At 45.4% G+C, this 11,528-nt stretch overlaps 2 protein-coding genes across 2 annotated transcripts; both read left to right on the plus strand.

The window, feature by feature from the left end:
* The first annotated feature begins 6 nt into the window (after positions 1–6).
* On the plus strand, positions 7–7,414 carry ZBTB26 (zinc finger and BTB domain containing 26). The gene is made up of 2 exons (XM_015644571.2): positions 7–51; positions 1,936–7,414. The coding sequence occupies exon 2, from the start codon at positions 1,946–1,948 to the stop codon at positions 3,260–3,262; it is 1,317 nt and encodes a 438-aa protein (XP_015500057.1). The 5' UTR covers positions 7–51; positions 1,936–1,945; the 3' UTR covers positions 3,263–7,414.
* A 151-nt stretch (positions 7,415–7,565) lies between these two features.
* On the plus strand, positions 7,566–10,821 carry ZBTB6 (zinc finger and BTB domain containing 6). Its single transcript, XM_015644576.3, has one exon. It carries the CDS (start codon positions 7,673–7,675, stop codon positions 8,954–8,956), a length of 1,284 nt encoding a protein of 427 aa, XP_015500062.1. The 5' UTR covers positions 7,566–7,672; the 3' UTR covers positions 8,957–10,821.
* Positions 10,822–11,528: the final 707 nt, after the last annotated feature.

The raw sequence follows: 11,528 nt of genomic DNA on the forward strand, positions 1-11,528 counted from the left end.
AGGCAGGAACGGCCGCGGGTGCCAGCGCGGGGACGCGGCCCGACGCTACAGGTACTTGCCCCTTCCCTCCCTCCCTCCCGCGGGGCCGGGCCTGGCGCGGACAGCGGCATTCCCCGCTCTCGCAAAGGGCATCGCGTTTACATTGTTTTGGGATGCTGCGAGGGCTCCCGGCTGAGCTGTGCTGGAATATTCTTTTCCCGGACCCCGGGAAGTAGATATGAGGGGCCGGAGCGATCCACGGTCGGTGAAGGCCGAGAAAGCACGTGCTTCCAGCGGGGAGCCCCGCACGTCCGACGGAACCTTGCCCTGGTCTGCCCCCCTCCCGAGAGAGCGGGTTTGGGGCTCATTGATGCTCTTTTCTCTAGAACATCAGTAGTAGTTGAAACTGAGCGTGTACCAAGGCAAGTCACAACTTTTCGATCTACAGCTTCTCACGATGTGGCTCTTGTAGTCCACCAGAGACAGGCTGAATGGCTGGAATAGCTGTGGTTAACAGCACAGTCTAACTCTAGCGTGGGCACTTCAACTGCATTCATATTGTAGGAATTTCCAAAGTGGAAAAAACAAACTCAGAACTGGACTTCCCTCATCACTATCCAGAGAAAACACAAAAAGAAACTATTTGATAATGGCTAAAATTCACTGAAGTTATATATATATCTATATATATATATAGTTATATATCAGGATGATCTGTTCCTGCCATTTATATTTGCCAAAGGCTGTTGCCTCTTAAACTTTCAGCCCTATAAACAGGGTCAGGCAGGCAGCACTGGTGGTGACTGAGACTGGGTTCTGCAGATTCAACAGAACCGATTGTACTGCAGAACGAAGCCCCCCTGCTTCCAAACTTTCCCTGGTCCTTGGTTTTTGAAGTCTTCTGAAATCCTTCCTGAATTTTTGCATGCCATACACTGGAAGATATGCTTGAATGGGTGTGATCAGTGAGGAGGTCATGTAGCTCCAAATGCTGTCTGAGCTGCAAACTGAAAAAACCCTGATTATTGACAGATGCTTCCAAAAATATTCTTCGAACAGTTGTCTTGTGTGTTCATTCATTTCACTGGGCATGATGCCATTCCTGTGTGTACACCCAGCTGATATTTCATGACCCAAGAGAGCAGTATCTGCTTTTATCTATAAACTTCAAAGCTTCCTTTCGAGCTTTATGTGGTGTTTGTAATAGTTGGGAGGTGTGAGTTTTGCTTTGTTTTGTAATTTTATCTAACCAAATCTTGCATCATTTTATTATGTTATTTCTTCACTTCCTGCAATCCCAATGCTTTGGCAGGATTGTGTGAGCAGTGTTTCTTCCAGAATCAGTGTAGTCTTATAAATTGTTAAAGCAACTGTTGAACGACAAAAGACTGGTACTTAGTTTAGGAAAGATCCACTGTTCTTCATTCCAATCAAAACAAGAACAATCTTCCTAGAGAAGTCATCTTCCAAAGAACAAGACAAGAGGCAAGGCTTCCTTATTCCCCAGATATTCAAAACAGGGAGCCTAGTGGAGGCCATTGTGAAGATTTTTTTTCTGTAATCTTAGGAAAAGCCAAAACAACACACAGCAAACCAACTCCTGCAGAAAAACTAGAAAGACAATCTAATGTGTTAAACCCTGTGCTGCAAACCCCAAACCTTGCTAAAAATACAGTTTCCCTTCACATCGTAACTCTTTAGGATAATGCTTCAGGAGAATTTCTGTCTCTACTTAATATTCAGGCTTCATTACATTAAGAAAAGGTAAAAGTTATTGTAATGTGAGGTGTAAACTTGAATTTTCTTTTACTTGTAATGGTCTTTAATGTGTACCTAGGATAAAAAGCATAACAGCTGATAAATACCCACTTTATATTACTATAAATCTTTCTAACTTGCCTTTTAGAAAATAAAATGTACTCATTGTTTGGGTTTTTTCCTGCTGTTTTTCCTTAGGTGTGCCAAAATGTCAGAAAGATCAGATATTCTTCATTTCAAGTTTGACAACTATGGAGATTCAATGTTACAGAAAATGAACAAACTGAGGGAAGAAAACAAATTTTGTGATGTTGTGGTCCATATAGATGATATTGAAGTTCACGGGCACAAAATTGTCTTTGCTGCTGGCTCTCCTTTTTTAAGAGATCAGTTCTTACTGAACGACTCCAGAGATGTAAAAATCTCGATCCTGCAGAGTTCGGAAGTGGGGAGGCAGCTGCTTCTCTCCTGCTACAGTGGCACTCTGGAGTTCCCTGAAATGGAGCTAGTGAATTACCTGACTGCTGCAAGCTTTCTGCAGATGAGCCACATCGTGGAACGGTGCACTCAGGCCCTGTGGAAGTTCATCAAACCCAAGCAGCCGCTGGAGAGCAAAGAGTGCGAACAGCAAAGCGACTCTTCTGAGCTGAAGGAACACCAGGGGGACAATGACTCTCTGCAGCAAGACTCACCTTGTATTCAGCCTTCAGAAGACAGCATGGACATAGAGGACAGTGATATTCAGATCATCAAGGTGGAGTCCATTGGGGAGGTAACAGAAGTTAGGAATAAGAAAGATCAGAATCAGTTTATTTCTTCTGAACAAACTGCACTGCATTCCTCAGAGCCTCAACACTTTCTTATCAACTCCACTGTTGAGAACAGAACAAGTGAAATAGAGCAAAATCACCTCCACAACTATGCCCTTTCGTATGCCGGCAGCGATAACATCATTCTGGCCTCTAAAGATATGTTTGGGCCTAACAACCGAGGGATAGACAAAGGCCTCCAGTGGCACCATCAGTGTCCAAAGTGCACAAGAGTATTTCGGCATCTGGAAAACTATGCTAACCACTTAAAGATGCATAAACTATTTATGTGTCTGCTCTGTGGCAAGACGTTCACTCAGAAGGGCAATCTCCACCGGCACATGAGAGTGCACGCAGGCATCAAACCATTCCAATGCAAGATCTGTGGGAAAACGTTCTCTCAGAAATGTTCCTTACAGGACCACCTCAACCTACACAGTGGGGACAAGCCCCACAAGTGTAACTACTGTGACATGGTCTTTGCTCATAAGCCCGTTCTGAGGAAACACCTTAAACAGCTGCACGGTAAAAATAGCTTTGACAATGCCAATGAAAGAAACGTGCAAGACATAACAGTGGACTTCGATTCATTCACTTGTAGCGCTGCTACAGACAGTAAGGTCTGTCAGCAGGCTGATGCCAGCCAGGTACTGGATGCAGGGAAGCTGCCTCAGGCTGTGCTCAGTTTAAGAAACGATAGTACCTGCGTCAATTAAGCAATTACAACTCGCCCTGTGTAGGGATCATGACTGAGAGGAGCAAACCGTTGGTTTGGTTTCTTCCCCAAACTAGTGGTGTGCCCCAAAAGGCTACAGGTGGTTAGCTTGCAAAACCTGGCAGGTCTTCAGCCATCGCTGTTAGTCTTACTTGATATTTTCTGTGAATAGCAATCCTCCTTCAGGTTTCTCTCTATGTCTCTACTGTGGATTAAGGGGTTAATTGTTTCATTTCTCTCTGATTAGGAGACTCAAGACTAACACCTTTTGAAAGACTGTTGCTGTGGGCTGCAAGTAAACCATCTGCTGTGCAGTTAGAGGTCTCTCTGTGTCTGGGCAGATGGAGGAAAGCAAAGAGGACAAGTGTGTGAGATAACCCGAAATTTTTTTTAAAAAGCACTGGATAACTGAAAACACTCCATATACTTAAATTTAAACTTACCTCTTAAAATTACCTTTCTCTGATCTTACCCCTAGACTCCTGCAGTTGAAATGAAGTATTTTTGTGTCACTTTTTTGCCCTTTCTAAACTTATTTCAAGAAACTTTTGCTGCCAATCAGTGCTCTCTTAAAAACTCTCAGGGTTTGTAATCTCAACATGCATTATAAACAGATGAAACCCTAAATGATTTGGCAGGGTTAGCTGATCATTGCATAGAGCTGTTCAAACTGAGGATAAATTGCAGCTCTGGAATGTGAGAGGCTGGTGCCTGGAGTGCAAATGGTGACCTGTTCTTACGCTGGCATACCTGGGATTTTTAAAGGGCGCTTACTAGTGCATGTACTGAGACAAGCTAAACACTTCAAAGCTAAAAGTTATCCTCCATCTTCCATAAGTTTTGCATCACAAACCACAACAGCTGTTGGGTTTAGAGCAAAGCTGGAGTGGAGAAATACTGCTTTTTTGACACTGTGAAAAGAATCTTTTTAAAGCTGCAATGTATAACAACTCCACAATTTTAGTTTTTTTTGCTTTTTTCCCCCCTTAGTTCTTGTGTGTCTCTCCTTGATGTCTAATAAGGGCCACATGTCATTTAACTTTAAACAAAAATACCTGCTATGAGAACTTAACATAAAGTTTTTTGATTTCTTGAACTTTTTTGAAGTTTTACATTAGTGTTTTACAGATCCTAGGATGAGGTATAGGTAGCACAATTTCTATAGGTTAATGTATCAGCTATTGACTGTACTCAGCAATACCTCTTATATACCGCCTTAAACATCAAATGTAGCGGGAATGGCATGTTAATTGGGATTCTGGGATTATACCATACTGCTTCTCAAAAGTGCTGTGGAATTATCCTCATCCCAGTCAAGCTGAAAGAAGCTTAATTCATCTGAGGCACACCATTCCCAGTAGAAGAGCACTCTTAGCACTGAAGTGTAGCATAGACTAATAATCAAATGGCTGATCCTCGGCAGAGAACTGCTGTTTGTGTTTGGAATAAGGATTTCTTCCAATGCAGCTCTTTTTCACAAGGTTTGCCGTGAGGCTGAGATTATGCTTCCTGCCTAAATGTAGTACTGTTGGTGTGTTTGAATGAGGGATGGGGGTGAAAGGCTGCTATTGTATGGTTAAAAGTGTTAAACAGGTATGACCAAAGGTGTGCTAGAGCAAAAAGTGTTGTGTATGTCATTATCAGAAGTTGGTCTTGCTCTTCAGTTCTGTGTGTGTGTAGAAGTCAGGATTTCCTTACGCAGACGTTACACTGATGGACGTTAAAACACAGTAATGTTGCAGAATGTTTTCAGAAATCCACATACTTTGAAGTAGAAAAAGAAGGTGATTCTGTGAATCAGTTTTTGCAAATGAGTTCTTGAACTACTGTACTTGACTGTTACATGAACTCTTACATGGACAGCTATGAAGTAAGCAATGGAAATTACATCAGGGCATTCATCTTTCAAGTTGTAGCAAATATATTTAGGCCTAAAGTCTAACTATTTGAAACTTTTTAAATTATTGTTCAGGTTGCTGGGATAGAAGATAGGTTTGCATGGGAAGAACTGTTTTTCCTCTTGAAGCCACCCATTTTCAGAGTTGTTTTGAACTAAATTTGACCGTGACAGTTGCATCTGACACTTGCATTCTGTCTTCAGGCAGAATCTTCTGTATTGTTCAAACATTTTGATAATCTACTATTCACTAAATGGAAATAAGTTATAGTGCTATGTCAAAATGAAGATAGATGTGGAGAACAAGAGCTTGCAGAGCCAGGTCAACGTGCTGTAAGGCACTAGTGAACAATCCAAGGCAATATGAATATGGACACAAAGATAAAATGGTTTTCTGCCACAGAAAGGAATAAAACTGCACAAATGCTAGAAAACATGGCAGCAAAATGGACAGTACTGAAAGTTTTGTCTATCTGGAAAGTTTTGGTTTTTGTGGAATCATGAAGCTGTAATGTTACTGTAAGGAGAATACAGCTTGTCGAAGTAGCTGTGGGTGACTTGAAGCTGATAAGAAGATACAAGGGGTTTCCTAAGAAACAAAAATAAATCATTTGGTCAAAATACATAGGAGTTCAGTCCACCCTGTGCTGTGGTGCTTTGGACATCTGAGAAGGCCAAGACTGCTGGGCTGCTCAATTAAAGGCTGCTGTGGTCGTTTGGCAAGAGCACGACACAAATAAATAGGAAAAAGCAGAAATGCAGAAGACTTTCTTCACTGAAAATGGACATATCTGTTGGATGAAAAGTGACTTTTACTAATATCTGTGCTTTTGGCCTGGCAAGAGGGTGCAGACCAAAAGATTTATGCAGGAGATGGCTGTGTGACTCCAGAAACGCTGGAGCTCTGAGGGCAATACGCCGATGCAAAGTGCACTGGTGTGGAGTTCATCTAAAATTTGCCCCTATATGGAAAGACAAATGAAGAGTATAGAAGAGGTATTAGAAAAGCAAAATCTGGCTAATGCTGCTTCTCTGAATTACAGATTAAAATGGAGTGAGAATTATGATAAATGGAATATGCAGAGGCAGCTCAATTATAGAATAAGATGAACTTAATTGTCCATGTATGTAAAATGTTGTCTGCATTGCAATGTCCCAAGTAGTGAAAGATTAGATCCATTGGTTGTTGCTACTGATGCTGCATATTCAGATGAGGACTATGGCAGTTATCATAATCTGTGTGTTACTGTGTAGAATACCATTTGCTGGTAAGTCGATAGTCTCACAACTTAACGTGCTGTACAACTTCCTGCATATCCTAAAAATAACTGAAGTCTATTACAAAAGTATTTTAATAACTCCTCAGTATATTAGGATTTTTTTATGTTGGCATTTTATTTATTTATATTATATAGAAGAAGGAATTTTTAGAATTTAGGTTTGCCAGAGGTTTGGGCTCACCACTTCTCTGAGTGATGGTAGCTTGTGTAGCACGTGCATGTTCCTGCAGCACATGCTGCAACTGCACAGCCTCCTGCATAGATCAGGGATGAGTCTTTCCTTAATTTATTTTTCTTTTAGAAGACATGTTTTTCAAGTTAGTAACTGATGAATTTGAAGTGTCAGTCTTTCTCTCCCCTAGCTTTTTGGCAAACTTAGCTGCCGCTGAACTTCTGTTGAAATAATGTAGAAATTAGTTGTGTGGGGGTGATTATCGTTTTGGAGTCACTGGGAGGAATAAAAGTAAGGAGGGAGAATCAAAATGTGATACAAACTGAAACTGTTAAGAGAACTCTAAAGTCACGTTAAATGTTAATTTTTAAAAACAAAGAGGGGGACATAGTGGTGCCTCCCAACTTGGTAAGAAGGCAGGACGGACACCTTTCCTTTGAGATTGTATAATCGATGGACTGAGCATTAGCTACCTCTTCACTGACTGGGCAAAAGTCTTACACTACGTGTCATAACCAAAGCAGGCGGGTCGGCGGCCGCCGGGCGATGTCCCGTGGCCGTGAAGAAGCCAGCATCTCGTCCCGGCGGCGTTCGGGGCGGCGGTTGGCCGTTTTCCCGGCGCGTCCCGGCTGATGGCGAGGAGGAGCCCCAGTAGCCGCCCCCCGGGATGCCTTACGGGGGCGGACACGTCGCTACCTCTACCGAACGGTGGGCGAGGCGCGCCCCGGTGCCGGTGCGGTTTCCCCCAGCGGCAGCCGCTGTAGCAGTGCCAAGTCTTCTAATAAACGTGCTGCTAACTCTGTCTGCCGCCGCCTCTCATTTCCACCGCGGTCACGGCGCACCGGGGGCGGGCGGGCGGAAGGGGCGGGCGGGGAAGCGGTTCCGGGGCGCTGCGGCACCGGCGGCGGAGCGGCACCGGCTGCGGGAGCGGCCGGGGAGCGGGGCGGAGCGGGATCGCGGTCGGCGGCGGGCGGCCCGGGAGCCCCGGGACAGTGGGTCCTGCCGGCGGCGGGGGTGGGCTGCGCCCGGCGAGACGCTCCGGCGGTGCCCGCGGGTCCCGCCATGGCGGCGGACTCGGATGTGCTGCACTTCCAGTTCGAGCAGCAGGGCGATGCCGTGCTGCAAAAAATGAACCTCCTGCGGCAGCAGAACCTCTTCTGCGACGTGTCCATCTACATCAACGACACCGAGTTCCAGGGACACAAGGTGATCTTCGCCGCCTGCTCCACCTTCATGCGGGATCAGTTCCTGCTCAACCAGTCCAGGCAGGTGCGGATCACCATCCTGCAGAGCGCCGAGGTGGGCAGGAAGCTGCTGCTGTCCTGCTACACGGGCGCGCTGGAAGTCAAGAAGAAGGAGCTGCTGAAGTATCTGACGGCCGCGAGTTACCTGCAGATGGTTCACATTGTGGAGAAGTGCACCGAGGCTTTGTCCAAGTACTTGGAGATCGACGCTTCTATGGAGAGCGGTACCCAGGCTGCTGAGGGGTGCCACTCCTCGGATGCTGAACTAAGGAGCGGGGATGAGGTTTTAGAAAAAGATTGTGAAATAATCGAGATCTCTGAAGACAGCCCAGAGAATGAAGAATACCCCGTGAAACAGGAGGATGGGGATGGCCCACACCCTGCAGCACAGAGCTTGATATCGGAAAGGAATGACACAAAATCTCCAGAAATATCAACAGTGGAAATTGGGTACAAGGATGATGAAATCTGTATCTTCAGAATGGATTCCATGAATGTGGCAAATGTAGAAAATGATCATTTTCCTCAGCCTTGCACTTCCTCTAAAACAAATTTATATTTCCCAGAAACTCAGCACTCCTTGATAAACTCTACAGTTGAAAGCAGGAATACAGAAATGTCAGGAAATCACTTTCAGGCTTTTGTTGGTGACAATCCAGAAGGAACTTCTAGTGGGGTGAATGGGTTCCAGAGCATGGAGGATTCTGGCAGCTCATGGCGACACCAGTGTCCAAAGTGTCCGAGGGGCTTTCTGCACCTCGAGAACTATCTCAGACATCTGAAAATGCACAAACTCTTCCTGTGTTTGCAATGTGGCAAAACATTTACACAAAAAAAGAATCTCAACAGGCACATCCGGGGGCACATGGGGATCCGGCCCTTTCAGTGCATGGTGTGCTTGAAGACCTTCACAGCCAAGAGCACGCTCCAGGATCACCTCAACATCCACAGCGGGGACAGGCCCTACAAGTGCCACTGCTGCGACATGGACTTTAAACACAAGTCTGCTCTTAAAAAGCATTTGACGTCTGTTCATGGGAGGAGCAGCAGCGAAAAGCCAAACCTGAACACTATTACGAAAGTTAAAATAGACTATGATTGATAGCTGGGCAGTTGTGGAGTCAGACTCCACAAAAAGCTCCTGGCTAGTGAAATTCTAGATGCAATTCCAGTTCCAGATCCCCATCTAAGGGAGAGAAGCACAAACAGGTGGCTGGTGACCCAAGACCAAGGCCTTGGAGCAGGAAACCTGCCTGCTCTGTTAAGGTTGCTATCGTTGTCAGTGAAAAAAAGGTGTTTCCTAGCTGAAAGTAAACTGCAAAATACGGAAATTTATTTCATGCTTATCTTCTATTATACTGAGCATATCCTGGTCCCCCAGTGATGTTTTATATTCCTTGTTTCAAGGGCAGGCACTGCTGACTTTCAGACTATTACTGATACTGCAATAAGCTGAAGCCTGAGCCATGGTGTTGGTGACAACAGCTGAGGAAAGGGAGTGTTTTTATTTATTCAGCAAGTCAGTTGTTCCCATCCAGTTCCTGGATCATTCATGGTGAAATCGTCTCCTTCCTTGCCCAAAATTTGCTAGATCTTCCAACAGAAAGAAGGTGTGTTTTCATACTCAAGTCTGTGACATTTAAGGACACACAACAAACAAAAACTAATCAAGGAACCTTTCAAGTCTCTTGCAAACAGAGAATTCATAAAAGAGAAAGAAACAAACAGTATTGCCTTGCAGTTTATTTGTAACTGGATAGTCCTATGAAAAGGACTTGCTTTTAGTTTTATCAAGTTCTGAATTTTTATAAACTTCTTTCTTCTAATGGTGGGGTTTTTTTCTGTCATACCAATGTTTTGCACCTGTATTTTGGTAAGTTTAGTCCTGTTTGTTGCACCATAACATTTGCCTTCATTTTTTTACTGATCTTAGCTATACGTACTTGTGTGAAATTCAGCTGTGTGCTGTTGGGTAATCACAGTTACAGTGCTAATTTTGAAAAGCAGGCATTTCTGTCTGACTAGCAATGGCTTAGACCTAGAGGTTTCATACCCTGGTTCTGTGACACGGTAACACAGTAATGATGTGTTTGCAGGAGTGTGTTTGTGCTTTGTCAAAGGTCATTTTAGTTTCATCATGAGCATCGAGCGCCCTGTGATGCAGTCTGTCTTTGGCTGGTACATGTTTCTTCCACTTAACATGATATGAATAAAGAATGATTTCAGTTGTTTATATGAGATAATGGTACTTACAACTAGCAAAAAGCAGTAGTTCTTACTCCTGTCTGTATCACTCTTTCCTTTGAGTTTCAGAAGTGCTGTTCCAAGTTCTTGCTCTGAGTCCAGAAGTCTGGCCCAAATGCTTCAGAATCTGGCTGGCTCTAAAATCTGAGACAATAGTTTTTATGTCAGTTCGCTTTCTTTCCCTGTGTCTGTAAGTCCACCAGCCCATTTGGGGTTTTATTGATCAGCTACGTGAGGGGTTGGCTGTGTACAATGTCTACCGTGCGCTTTCCTGTTACTACTTGTTACAGGCACGGTCAGGTGTATGTGTGGGTATTTCCCTCATGAGCACTTCTCTGTGTGCCAAAGGGGAAACAGACTGATCTGTTGATCTGTATCTTCTGTGGGAGCAGGTTTCGAGTTATTTTGGTTGTGCATGTAAACATGAGAGGGAGTTGTGTTGTGTGACAGGCCTCCAGCATGTTCTGTCCAGTGGCTACAATGTCTCAGTAAGCTTTGTGAACAAACCCTCGTCTTGTGCACATGTTCGCATTAGAGGTTTTTCCTCTCCCCTGTCCATACATGTAACCATCTCCTGTCATAACAAAATAAATGAAATGCAAACAAGACGTTGCGTCAGAAATACATCTACTTTTTTCTGATCATAGTTAATAATTCTGTGCATACCTTAACAGTTAGTATTTTGGCTTGCTGTGTTGAGTAAACAAGATGTTGTAAACAAAACACGGTGTTCCAGTGGCGGTCATTTAGTAACGCGTTTTTCTGTCCTTCAGAGGGGTCTGTCTGACCCGCTTGTGCCATGAATTCTTCCCCCTCAGGAGTCTCTGCAGCGCCGTGACCTTGGCTAAGGCTGTGTTATCTCTGCGTGACCGGAGAAGCGCTTGTAGCTCCCGGGTGTTGCTCCGGGGGCTGCCGTGATGGGGCAGCAGCGCGAGCGCTCCCCACACCTCACCGGGCCCCGCCGGCCTGAGGCGGCTCCGGGACAACCGACGTGGGCCAGAGGGCGCCTCCAATGCCCTCTTCCTCCTCAGCGCCAGCAATAATAAAGTCATCAATTGCAATTCAGAAGGACAGTAAATAATCGACACTAGCGGCGAAAGTAACCGATTAAAACTTTAAACGACAATAAATAATCGACTCTAGACGCGAACTGCGCACGGAGGAACCGCTGAGGCGGCCGTGGCTGAGGAGCCCCACAAGGGGGCGGTGTCGGCACCGGCCGCCGCTCTGTCACGCCGTCTCGATGGTCCCCGCTTCCCCCTGGTGGCGCGGCCCGTGCGGCGGCGCATCTGCACCACCGTCTCTATGGTAACTCCCTCCCGCCCGCCCGCCCTCCGCGCGGTCACGTGCGTCGGGCGGCGCGCGGGTCTCGCGAGAGCGGCGTCGCGGGGCGTGGCGGCGGTGCCGCTGTCAGCGCGATGAGGCGGCGC

Source organism: Parus major, chromosome 17 (assembly GCF_001522545.3).
Source record: "Parus major isolate Abel chromosome 17, Parus_major1.1, whole genome shotgun sequence".
Taxonomy (NCBI): Eukaryota; Metazoa; Chordata; class Aves; order Passeriformes; family Paridae; genus Parus; species Parus major.